A 25,840-nucleotide genomic window follows, 5' to 3' on the forward strand; every position below is an offset into this window, starting at 1 on the left:
GATTTAACTGAATATGTCATATCCCCGAGGTACATGTAAGTAAAGTACTTCCATAATAAGCGCAGGTACTCTCTTATCAACGCTGTAAGTCTGCTGTAAAAATCAAAGTTCACTAAAGATCAGCTTCTAAATGGTGCACTGCATCTGCTAATGGTCAATAAAGTCTGTCCATGGTGAGGAAGTGCTTGATATTATGGTGTGTCAACTTACATCAACCGTTGAACTGTGAAGCATCGGGACATTTGGCTTCTGTGATATTTCTAAACGTCTTCTTTATTATCATCTATCTGTCTAAAGCCAGAAAGAAATGGCATGCAAAACCTGTTTATTTGCAGTAATGTGCAGAGGTGTAGTCAAGAGCAGATCTTCCAAGACCCAGACCAAGATAAAGACTTAAGCATCCAAGACCCCCCTAAGACCCAGACCAAATCTAAATACCCTAAGACCAAGACCAAGACTAGAGACACTAAGACCCTGAGACCCAGACAAATACTAGATCCTTTAAAACCAAGACCAGAGACTCTAAGACCCAGACCAACACTAGAAATCCTAAAACCCAGACCAAGACTAGAGACCCTAAGACCCAGACCAAGACTAGTGACCCTAAGACCCAGACCAAGACTAGAGACCCTAAGACCCAGACCGACACTAGAGAAACTAGGACCCAGACAAATACTAGAGCCCCAAAGACCAAGACTAGAAACCCTAAGATCCAGACTGAGACTAGAGAAAATAGGACCCAGACCAAGACTAGAGCCTTTAAAACCAAGACCAGGACCAGAGACTCTAAGACCCAGACCAACACTAGAAATCCTAAAACCCAGACCAAGACTAGAGACCCTAAGACCCAGACAAATACTAGAGCTCCTAAAACAAAGGCCAAGACTAGAGCCACTTAGACTGAGACCAACAGTAGAGCCCCTAAGACCAAGACTAGAGACCCTAAGACCCAGACCAAGACTAGAGCCCCTAAGACCCAGACCAAGACTAGAAATCCTAAAACCCAGACCAAGACTAGAGACCCTAAGACCCAGACCAAGACTAGTGACCCTAAGACCCAGACCAAGACTAGAGACCCTAAGACCCAGACCGACACTAGAGAAACTAGGACCCAGACCAAGACTAGAGCCCCTAAGACCCAAACCAAGACTAGAGCCCCTAAGACCAAGACTAGAGACAATAAGACCCAGACCAACACTAGAGACCCTAAGACCAAGACTAGAGATCCTAAGACCCAGACTGACACTAGAGAAACTAGGACCCAGACCAAGACTAGAGCCCCTAAGACCAAGACTAGAGACGATAAGATACAGACCAACACTAGAGACCCTAGGACCCAGACCAAGACTAGAGCCCCTAAGACCAAGACTAGAGACCCTAAGACCCAGACTGACACTAGAGAAACTAGGACCCAGACCAAGGCTAGAACCCCTAAGATCAAGACTGGAGACCCTAAGACCCAGACAAATACTAGAGCTCCTAAAACCAAGACCAAGACTAGAACCACTAAAACCCAGACCAAGACTAGAGCCCCTAAGACCAAGACTGGAGAACCTAACACCCAGACCAACACTAAGAGACTCTAGGACCCAGACCAAGACTACAGCCCCTAAGACCAAGACTAGAGACCCTAAGACCAAGACCCACACTAGAGAAACTAGGACCCAGACCAAAACTAGAGCCCCTAAGTCCCAAACCAAGACTAGAGTAAGTAAGGCTTAGACCCAGACTAGAGACCCTAGGACCCAGAGCAACACTATGGGCTGTGCCATATTTAATAGATGTCTAACCATAGCCCAAAAATAAATAAAATAAAATAAAATAAAATAAAATAAAATAAAATAAAATAAAATAAAATAAAATAAAAAAAAAAAAAATAAAAAAAAATAAAATAAAAAAAAATAAAATAAAATAAAATAAAATAAAAAAAAAATTAATTAAAAATAAAATAAATAAATAAATAAATAAAATAAAAATCCTGCGCCATTTGTGCTACACACACACATCATATTGGCAATGTTATCAGCTAGATTTAAACTCCAGTCACCCACACGAGCACCACTGCTCAATGTGCACTATCCATCAGTCCACTGTTAAACATACTGGCTATAACTTGCACTAAAAGCACAGTGTACATAAATAGTATCTTAAACTAATGCATACTTAATCCCACATTTTGCCACAGTAGATCATTAATAGCATGGCAAAGTTCACATTCTCAAACAAATCCTTGAAGAAGCTTTTCAAATGCATGCTTTAAGTCCCGTGTTCATGTGACCCCATCTAATTTGCCCTCATCATTACATAGTCTCCACTATGCTCCACACCTGCTGATGATCTCAGAAGTGAACGTCTGGAGCTGCGGTCCCAGCCCTTAGGAGTCAAAGGTAATATCAGCTCATTAAATCTCTCCCAAATTCATTAGCAGCGTGAGCACAAGCAAGGGACTTCGTGGGGAAGAGATGCCAAACTTCTTACGGGAATTCATACTCATTTAAGACTTACCTAATTCATACAAATTGGTACGAAGTGAATTGCACAAAAGTGTATACCCCACCCCTAAACCCAATGTCACAGAGGCAAAAGAAAATCTTACAAAAATGTAGATTCTGGTTGTATAAATTCATACGAACTAGCCATCTTGTAAAACATGTACGAAATGAGATTGTGTTGGAGATGCTCAGTGACCGAACCAGTCTGGTTTTTATTCATCAGCTACAGTCAAAACTGAACACAGATGAAGCAGAAGATGTTTTATAGACTTTAATACAGAAAGGATCTTCATTTTTATGAGCTTTTCAAGGGCAGATATTTGCTTTGTGTAATTTAAGGGAGCTTTTCATCAGTCCAGTAAGAAACTTTTTCTTTATTTTTTATCAGAAGACACCAGACAACTAAAATAATCACTTATTTTGAACTACCATTTGCTGGATCTGCACATTTGTGAGGTCTTTGACAGATATTAAAATCAACATTGAATGATGTTTACAAAAATGCCTCAATGCATAACTTCTTCTGGTTATACATGAACAAAAATAATTTACTTAGTTAGCACGTACATAAAGTGTTGATATCAGTGTTGACAACCGTTACCTTACACAAATTTAAAACAGTAAGCTTAAAATAATGATTTGTAGCTGTAGGGTATGTTTTCACAGGAACTGTCATTTTGACGTCATTTGAATTCAACCCACATAAAAAATCGCAAGTAACATGCAATTGTATGTCTCAAACAGAGATGGCGATAGAGAGGCAAAAGTTACAGGACGCAGCTTTAAAGTTTAAAAAAAATGATTGACTTGATTTTACCCGATGAGGAATTAAAGAATGTTCAGAAGGCTACAAGAGACTAAAGACTCACTTTAGTGGGACAAATTTTGTCCCACATAACCAATGATTCAAAACTACAGTTCTAACATTAGTGTCAAACCTGAAACATCTCATTTCTCAACGGACTTAAATCGTGCGAGCAAAACTCTTATGGCACCGAGAACAAACCAAGTCACAAAAAGTTACAAGGCCACTCTTGTAATTTTATTTCCATAGTAATTCCTGTCAGTTTTTATGAGGCTAGCCATTTAGGCTGCAGTTTTTTACCAGGTCCGCCGAGATCTGACAGTTCTTGACCGATAGGCTGAAGACGTAGACACAGAGCTGTCATTTTATCAAGCTGTCAGTGTTCTGTAAAGCTCCTGTCGGAGATCTCCCCGCGTCCGTTTTTAACACAACTACTTCAATTAGACGCTAGCTGTCATTCTCATTCATTCCGATGATTGGAATGAAGTCTAAATTGTTCGTCATTTATGAAGCTTGACAAGATGATGGGGCGAGTTTTGTTAAGTCTGCTCTTGAAACACTATCAGGCTTCTCGAAGCTCAGATGTTGAGAGCTTGGAGAAAAACAAAAATCATGCTTTTAACCTAGCTCTTAAAAACAGGTCACAGGTGGTGTGATAGAGCTGAAAATAGCAGGAAAACAATGGTTAAATGTAATAAAATGGCTCTGCCTATTAAAAATAAATCATATAAAAGTACATAAATTATTCTGGTCACATTTTTAAGGTGATATATGATACATGTGTCGCCAACGTTGTTCCTGGAGGGCACCTGTCCTGCATAATTTAATTTCAACCCTACTCCAACACACCTGCGTCTAATTTTTAAGAAGCCATAAACAACTTGATTAGCAGGTTTAGGTGTGTTTATTTGAGGTTTGAACTGTTGGAGACTCTTTATCAGTCCCTCCAGAAAAACGCGATTGTGCGATCGCGCAATATATTGCATAATCAGCCAAAGTCCGCATATTTATGCGGGGCTGCATTTTTTCCAAATACGACGCACTTTCGCCGCATTAATTACACATTTCTGCGCGCAAAATATGCGGGGCTTGCATGATTTCATAATCCGCATTTTTGTAGCAAAAAGTCACATATATATTAGCAGAAAGTTGAAAAATGTTGCATTTACTTCCCAAAAGCGCAGCCGTGTCCTCTATTGCCATGGGAACGTTATGAAGTGACGTGATTATGTGACGTGAACATCATTGCAGCTTTCTCAACTTTCCACAGTTTTTGCAAGTTCGGCAATTTTTACAAATTCCTGCAATTCCATCGCATAAATATCCCGCATATTCCATCGCATTTTTTAAGAAAACGTGCCGCAAAAGCGAGGATTTTTGCCCGCAACAATCACAAAAAACTGCATTTTTTGGAAGGACTGCTTTATAGAAAAAAGGAAGCATCATTTTTTCTATCTCGCCAGTTTCTTTGAATCAACCAACTTTGACTATACATAATTTTTGTGAAATATTACAAAAGTTATTGCAAACCACAGAGATACAGTACGTTCTTTTGCAATATTTCTGTAAGTTTGATATTGTACTGTACTACTAACACACCTAAAGCTTGCCAAATTACAAAGATAAATGCCAGCATCTGGGGTGTTTGACATGTACTCATCCCGAAAAAACTACAGAAAGAAAGATTTAGGAAAATACATTGCAAGCATATTTGCACGTTTATTTGCAACACATATAAACATGACTCTAGACCACAAAACCAGTTATACGGGTACATTTTTAATAAATAAAAAGCTTATTTATTCAAGTTGAATAAATAAGCTTTCAATTAATGATATTCAGCAGAGATCAAACTTTGTAAACCTGGAATCTGAGGGTGCAAAAAATCCAATATTAGAAAAAAACGCCTTTAATGTTGTCCAAATGAAGTCCTTAGTAACTGCATCAACTCAGAAAAATAAAGTTTTTATATATTAACAGTAGGAAATTTACAAAATATCTTCATGGAACATGATCTTTACATAATTTCCTTACATATGTCGATAATTTTGACCCATAAAATTTATTGTTGCTATTGCTACAAATGAAGAGTTTCGTTGCAAAACGAGATAACCACCGTTTTTTTAATTGTTCAGAAATCTCGATTTTAGGTTGTGGATTCCAATTGATTTCAATGCAACTGCAGTTGGTTTGTTTTGATTTAAACCTCCATAACTTAAAAAATACAGCTAAGTAGCACCATAAAACAAAATAATAACATGATAACATAATAATAAACACGTTTTGACAAAAATGTTAAAAAATGGATTTATCTCGTTTTGCAACGAAACTCTTCAAATATACCTGTGCGACCTAATGGGGCATACACACCAAACACGAGTTCAGTGATTTGCGCAAGTAGATTACATACAAAGTCAATGCAAGACACGAACAGACGAGTCCTTGCTTCGGGGGGTGATGCGAATGACGCAAATTGGGCGGCGTGATTGCCGCGAAAACACGTCTTCTCCCAAGTTGAAAATATTCAACTAAAGCAAAAAACTTTGCATGACACAAAGTTAAAACACGTGAGTAATCTAGAGCGAGCAACGCGATGCTACGTGTTTGGTGTGTATGTAGCATAAATCCTAAAGTTTTGTGGTCCAGGATCACAAATATGCTTTTACTGTTTCAGGTGCGTGTTGGGTCACAACCATATAATCGGTGTCCTGAAGCAAACCACACTCTTGAAAATAAATAAGGGTTAAATAAAGGTTCCTAAAAAGTTCTTTGTCAGGTTGTATGGTTCCATACACAAAACATTAGTGTTCTACAAACTACAAAAGTTATAAATAAATGCTTCTAATTTAATAACCTTTGACTGAAAGGTTCTTTGGGTAACCAAAAACGGTTCCTCACTGAGAATAACTCATTTTTAAGAGTGCAATTGCAGAAGTAATATTCGATTTTCAAAGCAACTTGCTGCGAAAGAAACACATTACCATATAGAGTCAAAGCGAGAACGCTGAGGTCAACACAGATGTCAAGTGAAATGATTGGGTTTATATGGCCACCAACTGAATGTCAACCAAACGTGTCGTCACCTACTTTATTGAGTTCAACCTTACGATCACATCAACACACACGCACTCGTTCTCATATACACACATGCAAACACAAAGGAACCCAGGGGAACGATGACAATAGAAACCATATTCCCACTGCAAGCGAATTGAGGTTAGCGAGCAAATGACCTCATTCATCTCTTCCTGCGATATCGCCTAGATAACAATTTAAGGGTGCTGATACAACCTAAAAACATTCGCTGATAAGTCTGTGCGAAAGGCAAATTGTATGCAGTATATCATTTCGACCCATCGTGACAGACCAGCACCATATTATATCATTTCAGCTTTTTATACATGTATTACAAATATTATTGTCATTTTCCGCGTAGATAAGCTACACATGATTTGATCCATTGAAACATGACAGCTCAACACATGAGTTCACTTTGAAGATTGCATGAGAAAGCTTTCTGCATGTAGCATCACCTCACAGCAGGTCTGGATCTTTCGCTCTTAACCTCACCGCAGGATGAATCTCTTTGGACTCCTTGGGTTCGGCCTCCATACTGAAGTTTGTCAGATCCATCAAACCCAACGTTGCTCCCTCCGTGCTGATGCTCAATGTGAATTTATTATTTCTGTGCAGTTTGTATGTAAAGTACGCTTGTAGCACAAGTGCTAAATCCTAGACTTGTTTTAGAGAAATGTTTCTCACGACCTTGCAAACCTTTTGAAGCCATATGCTCAAGTTCAACCGCCAAACGTAGATAAACATCCCGGATATTAAAATCTGAAGCCTCGGTCCCAGTGCTCTTGAAACATAATTGAAGTAAAAATAAAGTATGATCGTGTCACAAGCTTAGGAACCCATGTCTCGACTGTACTTATGAAGAAGGATGAATTCAATTAGGTTTTAAGGTCTCGGATGCATTCTCAAGTGCCTCGGCAAAAAATCCCATCTCGCACGCTTGGGATCTCTTGCAGTAATTTTCTGGCACGCTATTGGTGAACGAGCTCTTCTGTTGGTGAACCCTCAGTAAAGCGTATTGGCAGTAACATTTGTTTTGCGTTCCTTAAACGACTGTATACGATCAGTCCATTTAGCTAAGCAAACTGCAAGACAAGCGATATGAAATACAATTACGTGGCAGTGATATATCACCGATCTAGGTTTTTTAAAAGCGTGCTGTACCCTAGCGTGAAGCAAACCTAATGGGGCTTGAGGAATGAGTTTAGGATGGCTTATATAATTATCTCCCATCCTGACAGCATATAATGCTCATGGTAAAATGGTCTCCGATGTATTTCACAAACGGGTGAAAGTGAGGAAATGTCTGGCCTTGTAAAGCAGAAAAAACACGGCCGAGTCGAGCTTGGTCTTCTGAAACATTTATTTCTCAGAAGCATTAAACCAACCAACAGCTTCAGCTTCGGTTTCATCTTTTCATCACCCCGCTGTAACTACTGTAGCTCAATTGCTAAAGCATTGCATTAGCCGTGTTAAGGCTGTGGGTTTGATCCTCGTGAATGCACATGTAAAGCTTAAATGCACTGAAAGTCGCTTTGGATAATCTGTCAAATGCATACATGCAAATATAAATGGTAGCAAACCATTTATTTTATGTTTTTGCTTCATTACATAAAATTGTCAAAGATTTTTTAAAAAACTGTCATTTACTTTATGTAATAATTATGTAATAATTATTAAATATATGGTAAGTATATAAGTAAGTGTGAAAACTAGGTGAAACAATGTTTTATAAAGTTGTACATTATTTTTAATATGTAAAATATTTTTGAGTGCTATGTGAAGTTCTAGCTCAAAATACCAAATAGATAATTTATTATAACATGTTAAAATTTCACTTTGTAGGTGCGAGCAAAAATGTGCCATTTTGGGTGTGTCCTTTAAAATGCAAATGAGCTGCTGAAATATTAACACTGATCATGGCGATGGTGGTTTGTTGAAATTGAAACTGAAATTGTGATGTAGAGGTCTACACGGAAGACCCGAAGACCCGGGACCCGACCCGGGACCCGTACGGGTTCGGGTCTATATTTTAAATGATCAGCCGGGGCCGGGTCTCAATCTATTACTTCAAGTCCCGGGTCTGTTTAACATTGTGGGTAATACCCGAGGTCGATCGGACTCGGAGAAAATACACTCACATTTAAATAAAATATTTCAAAAACAGCAACAAAAACTTAGATGAAATGTCGCATACATTTTTTCTATGACGCTAAAATTGCATTAAAAAGTTTATATTTGGTTGCTCCAACCAGCCAGCTAACGCGCATGCGCTCTTTTAATGTTTCTCTGGCTACCAGTCAGGAGCTTCTGCAGTGAGACGCAATGACTTTACCTTTGACAATTGGCTCTTTTATTTAGAAGGCGGGACCTATTCCGCCGTACCGCGCATTTTGCACTGACTTCTCTCATTTTTATAATAATATTATAAATTGACCATCTTGCTGTTATATCTAAAGTTTTCGCAATCTGCTCAAAGAGCACAGAGATGATAGCAAAGAAGTAAAGCTAACGAAAGCAGCCATGGCACTGAACGAGCAATCGTTATTATAATCCAAATGGGCACATGCACAACAAATGTAAAACTGCGTTATTTATCACCATGACTGTAAAGTGGACTTTTAAAGCTGGAATAAGCATTAAACATTTCAATCGTCAAGAGAGGAATAACATGATGAAACTTTCTTGGAAATAAGGATTGTGCATCACACAGTCAGGTATAAGGAGGGAGAAGACTAACTTCTATGGGTAAGACAAAAAGTTTAATTTTCGCTACTTGTTTATTGACTTATTAATAACATTTAGCTTAAGAATATTTGTCGGTCGGGTCTGTGTCTTCCCAGACGGGTTCGGGTCCAGATTTTAAATAATAGACGGGTCCGCGTCAAATCCGGGTCCAGCTTTCAAAACAACAGACGGGTCCAGGTCGGTTCAGTGTAGCACATTTACGGGTCTGATCGGGCTCGGGTAGGAATTTTTGGACCCGTGTAGACCTCTATTGTGATGTCAGTTATTTTCTCTCTCTTTGCACTAAATGGCAGTGCCGTGGTTGGATAGTGCAGATTAAGGGGCGGTGTTATTAATAATAAGATCCCCTTCTGACATCACGAGGGGAGCCAAATTTCAATTACCTATTTTTAACATGCTTGCAGAGAATGGTTAACCAAAACTAAGTTGCTGGGTTGATCTTTTTCACATTTTCTAGGTTAAGCACTAGAGGCCCAATTATAGCACTTAAACATGGAAAAAGTCAGATTTTCATGATGTCTCATTTAAATGCAATAAAATTGACAAATTAATTTAATTCAATATTAATGCATTAAAGTATTTTCGATTGGAGGCTCTTAATTGTTTCAGTGACAGATTTACTATAAGGGATTATCAAATACGATGGAAACCGGACCAAAACCCAACCAAATTTGTATTGAATTTATTAAGCATTTGATTAATTGTCACTGCCATGAATATAAACCAAAATGAGCTTTGTGCATTCACCAGTAAATGTTTAACGCTAAAAATATGCCCAGCAAAGACACTGAAAAAGTAATCCATCAACTGAGCAAACTCAATATCCAAGAGAAAAAGGGAACGGGAACAAAGCAAATTACAAGGGTAAGGTTATCACAGCATCCCGACACTCTCTAAAGCAAAGGAAGCTAAATAAATAAATAAAAATAAAGAGATGAAATAAAATTGCAGTCTCATATAGCCCTTCCAGGACCCTCCAGAGGGACATCTGGTCGCCTCTTCAGACCGTCCATCTCCCGCTGGGGGCACAAGACCAGAAAGAGATGGAAAACGACCCGGTCCAAGTCATTTTTACTGACAAGCTGAAATGACTCAGACTGGCAGCCGTTCCCCAGATGATGGAGGATGGACGGCCGATGGCCTGCCTGGAGAATAGGCCACCTTCTCTGACTGTCACTTTATCTGACACCGGGCCATCACAACAATGCTTACTTATTTATGCTGGCTTCCAGGAACTACAAGTCTGGTTTCAGATTGCAGAATTGAAGAGGAAATCTTTCTGTCGCCGGCACACGGCCACCGGGGATCGCAAATGGAGTGATGCGCTGTCAAACACGAGATTTTTTGGAATTAAAGTGCATTTGTGTTGTCTGACTGATCGATGCATTGACATTCAATGACATCTGTGTGCCGTAAAGTGCAGCGTTGACAGATATGTGTGAATTATTTAAATGAAGCGGACCAAATGCTGTGGTTTGAATATGATAAACATACTTTCCTCCAATGTTTTTCTGTATGTTCTCACTGTATCTCAAGTGATTGCTTGCTTGTTTAAGGAGGAAAGACTTTACAAATAATGAGTTTATATGTAGAAATGTCTGATTATGGTCATTATAGTTCACAAAACAAATAGAAATACACCACGCGTATATTATCAGGGAGCATCAAAGCAATGATATAAGTTCACAAATATTCCTTAGGTATGCTGTTTTGATTCTCTCGTTAATGTGACATCACACTGATCAAGCCCTGCCCACAGCCACTGACTGACTGGTTAGTTTTACCCCAAAGCTTTTCCAAGTGTGTTTGTTAGCATGTTGTAGCACTAATGTGGCTAAATATAATATTGTCTCAGACAATATTTTAACCAAAAGCACTACATGTCTGTTGGTAAAGGAGTAAGGAGCTTTAGCTCATTTGCATTTTTTGGGGTATTTTGGACATGTTATAATTAATGATCTGTGGGTATTTTGAGAGGAAATGTCACAAACTCATTCTAGACACACCTCAGACTTATATTACTATACTTATTTTGTAAAAATTGGCATAATTGTGCCCTTTAAATCATTGTGAGAATATTTGTCCTGAGGCTAATGGTGGCTGAAATGTGTGGCTCAACAAAAATAACCACAGAATCCTAAGAAACCTCAGTCTCAACAAATACTCCAAATAGTTGCTTGCCAAAAACCTAAATGAATAAAACCTTAGTTATGAAGTTAGTTATTGAATTCTAACAAGCTGTATTTGAAGGCAAAGCCAAAGGCTGAATGAGTTTAATGTTCGGCAAAGCACTAAGGCCGCTTTTGATACAGAGTAATTGGACACATTAGGAAAAAAACAGAAATGTGCTTGTGGCCGCTTAAAATTACATTTAGCTTTTCAAGTGTTTGACAGCATTATAAAGGTTATAGAAATCTTGTTTTATTTAAGTGTTAATTAGTTTGCAAAGCAACCATCACCGATATAATTCTCATATTCTTCTGAAAACTTTAGTCTCTAACTTACCCCTGATCTCAAGGGAATTCGTATGTATTTTACGATTTGGCTAAAAAATTACAAATTGCCAGCCAATGATTCATTACAAGTTGCCAGCCATTTTCACAATAGTTTAATGCCTTCCAAAAAAAAATTTGTTTAAATATATAAACATACAAAATATCAAATGAAAAACATGCCCTCGGCTTTCAAAAAAACTTTTTAACCATTCACTCCATCTTTATTTGTTCTCTTTTTATCACCACTCAAATATGGGTAAGTTTCTTCAAAAATACCAAATTTTGAGCAACAAGCTGAGATAAATACATTTTTGTAAATGACTTTTGTTAGAGATCAGATTCAGAGTGATGATCAAAACCGTTTTAACTGTTTTTGGATCAGTAGATGCTTCAGTGTTTTATACGTTGGCTAAGAGCACTCCCTAGTGGATGATAGCGGAAGTACTGATTTCCCTTAATTGACGAGATAACTTGTCAATGTCGGGTAAAGAGTTAAAGGCGGAGTGCACAATGTTTGAAAGCCAATGTTGATATTTGAAATCACCTAAACAAACACACCCCTACCCCAATAGAATCTGGACCTTCTTTTAAAAGACCCGCCCCACATATACGCAACCCGGCAAGGATGTCGGTTAGTAGACACGCTCCTTACTGCTGATTGGCTATAAGTGTGTTTTGTTAGTCGGCCCGTCTCCTTTTCCAAAGCGTTTTTCAATCATTGTGCACTTCGCCTTTAACGGCAGAGTCCATGATCCCTGAAAGCAAATGTTGACATTTGAAATCACCTAAACAAACACGCCCCCACCCCAATAGAATCTGGACCTCTTTGATAGACCCGCCCCACACATACACAACCCAGGCAACGATGTCCGTAGCAGACACGCCCCTTACTGCTGATTGGCTACAAGTTTGTTTTGGTAGTCGGCCTGACTCCCTTTTCCAAAGCGTTTTTCAGAAATCGTGCACTCCGACTTTAAAGGTGCAGTGTGTAAATTTTAGTGGCATCTAGTGGTGAGGTTGCGAATTGCAACCAACGGCTTAGTCCACGGCTCACCCCTCGCTTTTGAAACACATAGAAAATTGTTCTTTAAGGGCTTCCATAGAAAAAAAAATGGCGACTTCCATGTAAGGGGGCCCTCGGTGTATGTAGATAAAAAGGTCTCGTTCTAAGGTAATAAACATTTAACGGTTCATTATGTAAGGTCTTTAAACCCCTGATTATATAGTTTTGTATATTATTTGCATTTCTGTCAAAAGATCATTCTAAAAATTACACACTGCACCTTTAAGCAAATCATACAAAAATGTACAATTATTGAAAAAAAAAAACAATAATAACAACCCACCCCCAGAACCCAAAGTCACAGTGGCAAAAGCAATTTGTACAAAAACGTATTTGATGGTACAAATTCACACGCATAGCAACCTTGTAAACTACGTACAGTACGAATTGCCATGAGATTGTGTTGGTAACTTATCCTGCGTAAGTGGAACTGTTGGCACAAATGACTCTTAAAACAATACAACATGTTGAAGAGAGATGTGATCAGACTTGCGTTTAAGCTAGCAATGCCATATCAGCCGTCTCGAGTACATTAGCAATAGCTTAGCAAACGCACACATTGATCACACCTGAATGTCAGGTCACCTTAAACATCACAGCAAAAAGTTCAGAACAGTTAAGCAGTACTAGACTTTTCTGAAAACTTTAAATCTGTCTTTCTTGATGTCTTCAAAAGCTACAAATGTTTTCAAGGAATTCTTTCTAGGCTCAGTTTAAAGTGTACTATGTTTGTCATGCCATCTGACCTACACAGAAGCCATAATGGCCATTTCACATTATCCGTCTGTTTCGCTCGCTGCTATTTTCTGCCATCTTCTTCCTGTATGTATCAATCTGTGAATTGATTTCTCTGTAAATCATCTCTTTCAGACACAATACCATCCTAGATTTCTTCGAAATGCCCATCGTATCCGCTCATTTCTCAAATAAAAAGCGGAGAGCTTTCAGGAAAGTACCAATAATGTACACAAATGCATTTCTTGTCTTATTTCCAGATTTCCCTTAGCACGGTTGCTATTGCTCATGTTTACGGTAAGTGATGTGAACAAGCCCTTAACCCTAAAGTACCATTAACCCTTTGCTGACCCTCAGCTTATAAAAGACTTGAGAACGAGCTCCCCAGACTTGAGTCTATAAGCGTGATGCCATAAAGAAACCAACAAGAGTGACTTTTGCACAGGAAAGCATGGCTCACATTTTCCTCCAAACCTCTGGTGAACTGCTGATGTCTCAGTTTGTGGTGTCTCCGTGTAATGGTAATCCAGAGCTCAAAGTGAAACCTGCCCTTTACAATGATCTAAGAGCAGTCTCTCCAGTCATAACAAACGCTAGGAAGCCCTTCTTGGTTTTAAAGGGCAACTTCTGATGGAGTTCACATCTCAGTTCTGCTTCAGCTGTGAAGAGGAACCTTACATGCTCATTTTTTTTAGGTCAGGGGTTGGAGACAAACACTCAGCATGGTGGGAGAAAGTCTGCTAGGCCTTAAGGCCATCATGATATGTTTTAAGGGTCTTTCAATGTTTTTAAAGCACAGATACAAAGTGCTGTTACTGATATTTGATTACTTAGAATGACACCTGCGGTATACTGACAGATAGGGGAGAGCAAGGGCGAAAGTACCATTTTTCAGAAAAACTTCATTTTAAAAGATAATGATATAGACAGAGATATATTTTGCTGTGGTCAATAACTCACAAGTGTGGTCTATTAAAACCAGGTGGAATTTAGTAAAAATGTAAAATGGCTTAAGTATAATTTCACTTTGAACATAAGTAGTGAATTGTTACTTTTGACCCCACCTGCAGGGTCGAAAGTAATACAACAAAACAAGATAGATTTTTTGTTACACTTGTTTTTATTAAATATACATGACTATGACCTTGTTAATATGTAACTACAAATGTATTTTGTCATTTATCTTTGTAAAAAATAATGAAAATAGATTTTTATTTTAAATTTCAATTTTCTCAAAGTTTCAAAAGCAACCAACAGTACAAACTTAAATGGTTGAGAATACAATTTTTTACAACAGTTTGAACACTAATTTGAATAAAATCAAATTAGAATAATATATTTTTTTTAACATATACAACAGTATTAGCAGTGTAACAAGTGTTACTTTTGACCCGAAAGGGTCTCCTCACATTTAAACTTGATTTACTTTCATTTTAAAAAACTCAGAGAAGTCAAACTTCAGGATGTGTTAGGTCACTAAATAACCTGCAGATTGATCAGTATATTTTTATATGAATATTTAATATGAATCAAACCAGGGGACAACCCTAATTTATAATTTTGGGGGTCCCTTAATGCTTATAGGAGGTCCGGGACCACAAAAAGGCTAAAAAATTTGGTCAATGTCCTAATATATTTGGTTTTAACCTCCTTTTACCAGATAAAAATCTCTTGTACCTCAACATGCATGTGCCGTCTTTCACTTTGCTTCTAAGTCATGGTGGCGTTTAACAAATTCTGCCAACAACGGGATATTTCTGATTGGCATAACGCTGGGATTAAGTGGATTTAAAGCAAAACTATTTGATGAATGTATAATACATGCTGTGAGCATTCAGTTAATATCATTATCTCATTTTATATATATATACACTGAACAGCCCCAATATATCCACACTGCATTTTATAATCCATAATATTTTTAGTGGTATTTTGATATTTTGTGTTTTACATTATCTAGTTTTCCCACTACACTGACATTTTTTTAGAAAACCTCTTTAATGAAGTTTTATTTTCTCACCCCACTGGCATATAATTATTCTTGTTTGCAGACATACACTTCACTAAATACGCTTTAATTTATACTTAACACAATGCCAAAGGGGAGAAAAACAAAAACGCTTTTTTATTTTCTCGCAGCACATTTGTTAAAGCAGATTAATGTTGAGAATTTGTGAATAAAGCAGCAATTAAAATGAAGTCTGGTCAGGTGATTCAGACCACCGGGCAGGCATCCATCTTTATATAAACTGCAGCTCTATAGCTTTACAGGGACCAATACGTCTTGGTTTACTTACACATTTGCTGGGTCAGCACACTTCCGTTATTACATCATATTTCTTTGTGGCAAGAAAAGTAAATTGAGATCATTGAAAGAATCGCATGTGGCGAAGCTGCTTGCCTTTTGCGAGTGTACTGCCAAATGTTTTCTCTTTATTTGACAAGGATTAGTCATGTTCAGGGTACACAGCCTCTTAGAAAAGACTAGAAAGTTGCAAGATCATTTTTGAGATGAAAAACTATACAGATTATTTAAATCGAAATATTATTTCACGTTTCTGATCTTATTCTGACCGGTTCATCAGTGCATGTTATTGCAAAGAGAAAATATGTATGCATTATTTGTATTAAGATTTATTTCTTGCCAAAATGCACCACTTTGAAACTTGCTTTGTTGGCCGACTTCAGATCTTCGTTTATCTGTTATACAGAGACATCAATATCACAAAATATATCATTTGATCAGATTGTGAACGACGTTTCATGTTGTCTTCAAATATACAACAAAAGCATGATGGGGGAGAACATTTACGCTCGCTTTCTCAACAGAAATAGTTGCTTGTGGACTACGAACACACACAGAGTTTGACATTTCAAGATTTTGATGGCAACACTGCGGCTGAGCTACGACTAAAAACCGTGAGTGATGTTGAAATCTGCAGTCGATGTGTGTTTTAAACTTTCTGTATGTCTGTCTCGGTAACAGCTGTAATTCAGCAGCTGTAAGATAACCATCTGTAGTTCTCTCATCATCTGTGCTTATGTGTAATATTCATCTCACGGCACTTAAAAACAGGTTAGGATGGGGCGAATCGGTGCTTATGGGGGACAAAACCTACTAATGTATTAAAAAAGACTAATGCAGTCTAATGGACATAATACCAGCCGCTGGTGCACATTTATAAAGTTGTTCACATGCTCGACGTTGAGTAATCTGTATAATCTGTACTAAACCACGTGTCACCGCCCACTATTCCTGCTGTCATTTACTCATTCACATGCTGTACTAAACCGAGAGCTTTGGAAACACAAGAGAAGATATTAGATGATATAATATGAGAAAGAGAACTTGGATTTTGCTGGGATGGTTGTAGATCTGCAATTGCATTTTATATTAACACAACAGTAATGTTTTACAATAAGATTATTTATCTGCATTAGTTAACCTAAGATCATTAAACAATACTTTAACAATCATACTTTATCTTCCTAAACTAATGCATTTTTTGTTAGTTATAGTTACATTAGTTAATCCACAATGAACAACATGAGTAAAAAGCTAATATTACTGGTGTTAACTATTTAAGTCCTAAGTTTTTATTGTTGTTTTTATGTCTATTTGGTGTTTTTAAAGGCGGGGTGCATGATTTTTGAAAAAAAAAACACTGTAAAAGTGAGTTGGGCTGAGTACCAAAACACACTTGTAGCCAATCAGCAGTAAGGGGCGTGTCTACTAACCGACATCGTTGCCTGGGTTGCATATGTGTGGGGCAGGTCCATCAAAAGAAGGTCCAGATTCTATTGGGGTAGGGGCGTGTTTGTTTAGTTGATTTCAAATGTCAACTTTAGCTTTAAGAGATCATGCACCCCGCCTTTAATATTCTTTAAGAAAAACCATGTGCAAATTCATCATTCAGCACCAATACTGAGTATTTTCTCAATGAAAAGTTTTTCAAATACATCACCACAGTTAAATAAATGGATCAGTAGTTCAAACCATAGATATTATTTATGGATGACGCATAGGCTGTGCACTGAAACGATTGCAGCACTGCTACTTCAGCTCGAGTTCTGTGATGCTCACATCTGTTAACATCTGCGCTAAAAAATTTATGTTGCAAACGTGCAGTTCATAAATACATTGTGTAAAACCGACCAAGCACTTATTTTTCTGAACTGCCAGGTGTGATACATATATATCTATGGTACGAGCTGTGCGACTGAGTAGGAGCAGGGACTTATTTGCATATTCATAGATTTGTGTATTTGTAATAAGGGTGTAGATTTACAATCAAGCTGTTTAAAACCATGTCACAGGACAGTACTGGCACATTTTGCATAATATTATGATGCTTAAAGATGAGTTTTAAGTGATAAAAGTATCGACTACAGGGGGACTTTAACGAAGACTGCTCATTGTTAGTATGCTAGCTAATGCAATTACTACAAATACAACTATTGTTAAGTGTTGCCCAACAAACCTGCTAGAAAACAATATTACCGAGCTGTTAAAGGACAAGTTCTGTATTATACACTTAAAGCCCTGTTTTCAGATTGTTTTTTGTTTGTATTTTTTGTCCAACTCCATTGACTTGTATGAGATGTGCTGTGAGGTATACGGTATTACTCCGCGCCGGGAACTTTGTTTTATATTCTTGCAATTGTCAAAGGCGGATTATCGCCACCAACTGGACTGGAGTGTATATTATTATAGCTCTCAGCGGAAGAATATACGGGTGTGAGGCGTTTGGAAAAATATGTCCACAAGTTTACAACGAATGCTAAAACACCTGTTAGAATCCATCTTTTGCAGCGATGTTTGTGTGAGTATATCAGTGAACACCCCTGAACACTCGCTGAGTTTCACGTCTTTGTAAACGAAAGTTTAATGCATTTTATGAAGGATTGTTCCAGTGCACCCATGCAGCCATTGTAGAGGTCTGGGCTGATACAACAGAAACCGAAAATTGAAGGGCCAGCATCATATGTCCAAATTGCAGTCAAAATCGTTCTATTTCATCATAAACAATCTGAAAACAGGGCTTTGGGTGTAAAATACCGAACTTGTCCTTTAAGAAGATATTTATTTTTAAACAGGCATGAGTTGGAAAACTGTTCTGAATGTTATCACACACAACAAGTTTTGGGATGAAAGAAAACGCTGTTGAGGATGAGTGTTCTGATTTAACTTAATCTCGCAGCCTTTCAAAGGCCCAAACAGAGTCAGGAATTTTCAATAATGCATCAAAAACATGAAGCCCTTATGAAGCCCAGGCTGAAATCATAATGTAGGAGTTGAGGAATTTCTAAATAGGATCCTATAAATAGCGAAAGAGTGAAAAAAAACGAGGGCATAAAAAATGGATGGAGGCGGCTAACGCTCCACGCCAGAGGAAAGAGGGCGAGATGTTTCCTAACAAACCGTCAGAGTGGGCAGCAGTAACAGACCCCCGCTTCACCAATTTGATATTTATGAGCAGCTACGCCCGTAAACTCGGACCATCAAATATGAGAGACTTGATGAATGCAACTGGTACCAAAACTACAATATTACTAAAACTTAAAATCTCTCCACCTAAAAGAAAGAATAGTTACACATCTTTATAAAATATTACATTAGAATAAGAACCTTCTTTTCAAAGAACAATAACTTCTTGAAATGGTTTAAAATTGAGGCAATTATCATCAATTTAGTCATCTTTACATTCAGAAGGGACCTGCGATCTGGCGTTTTCTGACATTTGCCATTTATGTAGGCTGTTTAGCATTCACTTTGTGCCCTTATATTAGAGACACATACTTCCTAATAGCGATAAAAATACAATTAAAATACAATCCAACAGACAATCATTTTTTACAGTTTGTACTAATGTGCACCCTATGAAACATTTGCAATAACACGATGTAATACCAATTACTTTAGAAATGTACTGTTTTTTTATGATTTCTATTTTAAATTTATATCATTTATACTGTGTTTTTTTCTTATGCCTCTTCTGGCGCTAATATTTTCTGTAAAGCTGATGTGCAACAATGCAAAACTAAGTAAGTAAACAACTGCCCATCCTTTACACCAAAGGTCTTCAACCTTTATCAGATCAATGACCCCTAATGGATAAAAGGAGGTGCAGGGACCCCCAGTACATGTCAAATGAAGACTAGATCATTTATTATGATGGTTACATTACAAAGATATTAAAATAAAAATGTATGCATACTACATAAAATGTAGAGTTTATCGTGGGAACTCTTTTTGTATTATTAGCCTATTAATGCATTTTTGTTTGATGCTTTATGTAATTTTTCCCAATAAATAAATAAATAAATGTAAACAATCTGGAGGACCCCTGGTAATACAACCATGAACCTCTACGGGTTCTTGTACCGCCTGTTGAAGACCCAAGATTTATTTTCAACCTAACATTGGGTCAAAAAGGGACCCGTTTAACCGATTGTTTCAACCCAAAACATTGAATTGTTTCAAGGTTGGGCCAAACATAAACATTTTCTGGGTACATTAAACCCAAAAGTTAGGTTTGTCCCTTTTTGACCCAGTGCAGGGTTAAAAATAATTAAATGAAACTCAACATTAATATTCACGAATGCATAAAAGTAAAACCAGATCTACATGTGTGATTAATGTCCATTTCTGCATGAATGTTCTCCTCGGATTGTAAATCTGTAACTTCACGCCTAACAGAGAACAAAAGCAGAGTCATTCATCAGATGGTGCTCACGCTTTTTGAGAAAAGAGATACAGCGGACAGATCGATATTTATCCCGCCAAGCTGAAGGTGTTTCTGGGGATTACCCGCCAAATCTGCAGTGCCTATCAGAATGATAAATAAAGTTGTGTGTGTTTATATGTGTGTGTGTTTGTGTGTGTTTCTGTCAGATACACCTGCCCTGCAAGATAAAGGTGAATAAACTACGAGTTGTAAGAGGATATAGAAAACAACAGACTATGAGCGAGACATCAGACGAGTGTTCAACCGCTCAATAATATAGACGCATATCTAAAGATATTTATCTCGCCGTTGAAAGCTAAAGTTTATATCTTCTTTATCGTCTCCTCTATAGTTTCACTTTTTTTAAATGCTATTTTTTAACAAATGAGAAAATATTTCCAGAAGAAATGTAATACATATTTCAAAGTAAAACTATTTATTACAGTACTGGAAATAGCTTTCGATTTTGTTTGCAACTTTGCAAAACTTTTCGAGTTTCAAAAGGATTCCTGATGAAATATTCATGTCCAAAAAGCTCACTATACTCCTGATCAAATGTATTAATAATGTTACTGAAGTATTAATGATTCTTTTCCTCAGTAATGAAATTTCTCGCCCATTCCCATGGCCCAGAACAGCGTCCATAATCACACACATGCCTACATTTCAACCGCTCTCATGTAATTAAGAAACTGTCAGGCGTAAAGACCAACTAGTTTAATCAAAGCCATAGTGTATTGAATAAAACTCGATCGGGATTCTGGTATTAGCTGTAAGTAAACGCTATCCGATGTAACCCACTGTATGCACGCAAGCTCACTATAGTATCTGTCTAGACATTGGGCTTTGATGTGACTTATCCAAGGGGCAACCTTACGATCTCTCTGATTAAGCCAACCCGGAAGTGACTTAAACTGCAATTCATCGACTGGCCGCTAGAGGCTCCAAAAGGGAGTCCATCCTCATAGACCCCCATGTTAAAATGCCCAAATTTACAGTAGATAATAATCTTAATGTTTACAGCCTGGTACAAAAAGTGTTTTTGGTCTATATAGCTAATTTTTCCCTTCATGACTACTGTAAGGCGGGGGGGGGGGTGAATTTTTTTGTAACTCATCCGTTTAAATTATATTAAGCATTAAAGTTCTGCATAATTAAGGGTGTGGCCACTTGAGTGACGGGTGAACTGCCACTGCCGTCACTACCATCGAGCAAGGCAGGCGTGGTTTAAGCAAACAGCCACCTCAGCTTCACTCACATCTCGCCTCTTTACCCATTTCCGTGAGTAATGCATGGTGACGCGCTGCCAAGATGGCGACGGCAGGCACCGCCTACTATTGGCTTCAAAAAAGCTCTTTACAAACCTATGGGTGAAGTCAAGGACACTACAGCAATATTTTTTACAGTCAAAGCTCACAACATTTCAGCACGACAGCTTTAGTTATGTCCAGTTTTCAAATGATGTCCCTTAGCTTTTGGATTAGTTTATTGGGACAAATGATAGACAATGTCGCTTTATGGCAGCATTCTTGTGCTTTATAGGGGTCCCTCAATGCTTATTGGTGGGGCTAGGGACCACCCTAGCCCCCCTCCTCAATTCAAACATTGGTTATGTCGCACAAATGTGGGTTAGATAAAGTGAGATGTAGAGTTTTCACCATCACACGTCATATCCTCAAAAAGTCAGATGAATTTCTTTGTGAACTGCATTTTTAACCATTTCAATTTGTGAGCCTCAATGCCAATTCCTCAAAATAACTAGAAAAATATAAACGGGTCATTCCCATCACGAGCACAGAAAAAACAAATATTTAATATTTCTGCTGTTTATCTTGCACTAACAATATTCAACATGTCATCTCCTGTAAATAAAAACAACAAGAGAAAAAAAATGTAATGATCGGGCTGCCAAATCAACCGTTGCTTACCGTCAAACTTCTTGTGTTGGGAGGTAAATATTGTCCGTATGGTGTGGCTGCTGTCTTCGACTAATTTCTCAAAATCCAGCTTGCTCTGGTGCCCGAGTTTCTCTTCCATCTCGGAGGTGCAGCAGGTGTACCCTTGAGAGCAAACCCGCAGATGTTCACCTGTGGGACACAAGAAGGACAGATTTCAGTCGGGCCGCGCTGGGAGACACGGGCTCATCGCACCAAATCAAAACATGCTTCATTAAATCAGAGCTGAACTGACAGTTCCCAAATCACACTGAAGATGCGAAGGTGCACCGACTAAAATTAATGGAGCATATCAGACACGGAAGTGACATCTTTAATTACATCAGATGCGACAGATGAATGCTTGAGAGCTCTTTCGGATGTGTGTTCGGGAGTGTTAATACTGAAAAACAAGCAACATTTTTTTTTCCTGTCTGCTTTTAAAACTACTTCCGTCTTGTCAGGCTACTGGTAAAAAATAGAAAAACATGCTCTTCCTGGTCAGTTCTGTATTGTGGTGTATTTTTTCTTGCACATTCAACAAGAAAAAATGCAGGGTTGGAAAAGTGAAAACTAGGGAGTTATACCCGAATCAAAATACTGTTGTTCACCCCAAAATGAAAATTAGTTCAAATTAGTCCACTTATTATTATGTAGTAAGGTATAAACCCATATATTCACTGCGAAAGACATTTATTAACAGTACGGATTCGTATTTGGTGGATGGATGTGCTTTTTGGAGCTTTAAAAATGGGGCACTATCCAATGCCATTATAAAGCTAAACAGAACAAAGATATTATTTAATTTAACTCCGACTGTGTTTGGCTGAAAGAAGAAAGTCATATATACCTAGCATAAGGGCAAATCTTTATTTTGGGGTGAATTATTTCTTTAAATATCAGAATGTAGTCAATGATCTTCATTCATTATATCTTATGTATTTTTCTTAAAGGGCACCTATTATGCAAAATCCATTTTTACAAGGTGTTTGGACATAAATGTGTGTTGGCAGTGTGTGAAAACGACCATCCTACAATGAAAAAATCCACCCACTCGTTTTTAATCTTCATTAAATCAAAGCATCTCATTAGACACGCTGTTTTGATTATATTGTTAATGTGACATCACATTGATAAAGCCCCGCCCACAGTAACTGACTGACAGTCCGGCATTACCATAGTTACTGCCCTCATTGAGTTCTAAGCTGTCTGTCATATCTCAATAGTGAAATACTATTGTCTCAAATCTTATTTAGTTGAAAGTGTTCACTGTCTTTTTGGTTATGGAGTAAGGAGCAGTAGCTCATTTGCATTTAAAGGCACAGACACAAAAAGAGCATTTTTGCTCCCACCCAAATAGGGACATTTTTGGACATGCCATAATAAATTATCTATGTGGTATTTTGAGCTGACACTTCACAGACACATTCTGGGCACACTTGAGATTTATATCACATTTTGTAAAAATGTATATAATAGGTGCCCTTTAATAATTTAATGTATGAATTCAGTAACACTGTTAGTGTTCATGCATCTATGGAAATAGTGGACAATCTGGATACATACTAGCATATGACTATTTGAAACACACTAACTGTTATTCAGAGTTTAAACTTGTTCAAAATTGGTCTTAGGCATTTTGGTCTCAGCGTGGCTCCAAAAAGCACAATTATTTTCACGAACCAACAGCGACTTAATTACAGTTTACAGGAAAACCGGAATCTCACGACAACACGTTCAGTTTTCCAACTGCACCATCTGTCGACCTCAGCGTCAGGCTGTCCTGCCTGTCCCAACTTTATGGAAAAATCTCCCAAGCACCTGCTAGATTACACGTGCAGCAGAAAGGCCACCACAGGCGCAGTTTTCTAAGCCAAATCCAAAGTGCTTTTGGCACATGGAAAATGCGGGACAATATCATGTACGTAGGAAATGCCAACTGCTGGCTAATGATACATTTAAAATAACCTCGAACCTCGCCGAGGAATCATTAGTCGCTCGCAGCGAGCGATGCCGCAAAACAAGAGCGTGTTGGTAATGACATGGCTTCCTCCTTCCATCACAGACCGCGAGTGTGAGAAAAATGTAATTCTCGGATATTCGCAGGGTGTTCTCAAGTTGATTTGAAAACTAATATTAGACCGTTATATACTGTGCAGGTTACTAACACTCATTTTCAACTTCATATGAGTATATTCACTTCCACAAGGAGAAAATTTGGTGTCTTGCATGAGTCTATCCATTTGATCTAAAACGTGCAATCTTATCTTGATGCAAATAAGACTATATATTTTTGTAATTAAAGTTTTTTCGCATTTATAAGGTTTGTCAAGGACTGACACTGACTCTAGCCTAAAGCGTTGACCATTTTAAATAAGATAAGGTGGGCCCGACACAGATGGGAGACCCCTGAAGCCTTCACATCCTAAACCTTGTATGTCTTTGATGGGCCAAGTATTAAAACAGAATCTGTGGTCTTCAGCACAAATCAAACTGGCTTCACATGAGATACAATGAGGTCAGGATAAACATAAGGTTTCTTTAAACCGTTCAGAGATGTTAACTGATTCATATTACAGTATTTTCCCAAGCTTAACATTCTGTATGTGTCCCTCTGAGCACAGATGTGACTGATGGTTATGGATCATTATCTCTGAAACCCCGAGCGCGGTGTGTGATTGAAACGCAGCATTGTAATTAGCAGACAGTGCTGACTATGAAAACTCAAGCATGCGTTGCTGGTGTTGAAATGCCAATGAGAGATGACAAAGAGAAAGTCCATTTAACACAGCCAGCACTCGATCAAACACTACTACAGCACTTTATCTTACTGTGCAAACCATGGCCTTCAAGTATTTTAAGATACATACGGTAAATTGTGACCAGACAAATCATAATTTAGGTCTTGATGTGCAAACCATGTTGAATTTATCTCTTCGAACCTCAATAAATTCTCCATAAAGCAGTAGATGGCAGTGGTAGAGAATTTTCATTGCTTAATTTCAATAAAGTGACAGGTGCATAGAGTACAAAAATGCATAGATATAAACTATGCATAGAGTTTAACATCTGGTCGCACACGTAATCCAGATGCGAATGCTAGTTTATTTGGATGCAATGTGAACATCAATTCTGAGCTATCATCTATTACATGTGCAAAGCCGGCAGGATCAGTGACTTTTACTAGATTTTATAAGTAGAAATGACAGTGATCAGATTACAGATGCCTTTAAAACATATGGTGATTAGAAACAGGATCAAATTTACATATAAAACCTCGCCGCACATGCGTACGCAAGCCCATCTGTGCAAACACCAGAAAGCCTTGCAAACAAACTGAGCGAAGAGAGGATCACACAGTTTATTAAAAATCTAAATGCATTCAGTGACTGGAGATTTCGAAATGATTTCATCTTCGATACTGAAGGTAAAAAACATCAGTTTATACAGCTCGAGTTCTGCTCGCAGGCGCTGAACGCTCTCTCTCCGCATCAAAGGATTTAACATGTAACTTGAAGAAGCGTTTGACAGCAAGATTAACGGCAGGAATAACAGTAGAGTCATGTTAGCTATGAAGGGTATTCGATCTACCTGCCATGCTTTCACCTCTTTAACTCACTTAAACAGCAGTCCAGCTAAACTAAATCTAAGCCAAGTAGATGGCTGAAATAAGACTGCTAATAAGCGGACCGACTCAAGGTCTGGGTATGTGTTATAGGCAGAGTCCTGGGCATGTAGAAATAATTCTTACACTGCAGAATAGTG

General features: G+C 38.0%; 1 protein-coding gene across 2 annotated transcripts in view; it reads right to left on the reverse strand.

Annotated features, from left to right (window-relative positions):
* gpc6a (glypican 6a) overlaps positions 1 to 25,840 on the reverse strand; it is a 229,920-nt gene that overhangs the window by 159,278 nt on the left and 44,802 nt on the right. For both annotated transcript variants that reach the window (XM_055206175.2, XM_073866254.1), the window contains exon 2: positions 22,070 to 22,228. In XM_055206175.2, the coding sequence (XP_055062150.2) occupies positions 22,070 to 22,228 (159 nt within the window). The remainder of the gene's footprint in view (positions 1 to 22,069; positions 22,229 to 25,840) is intronic.

This window comes from Misgurnus anguillicaudatus, chromosome 3 (assembly GCF_027580225.2).
Source record: "Misgurnus anguillicaudatus chromosome 3, ASM2758022v2, whole genome shotgun sequence".
Taxonomy (NCBI): Eukaryota; Metazoa; Chordata; class Actinopteri; order Cypriniformes; family Cobitidae; genus Misgurnus; species Misgurnus anguillicaudatus.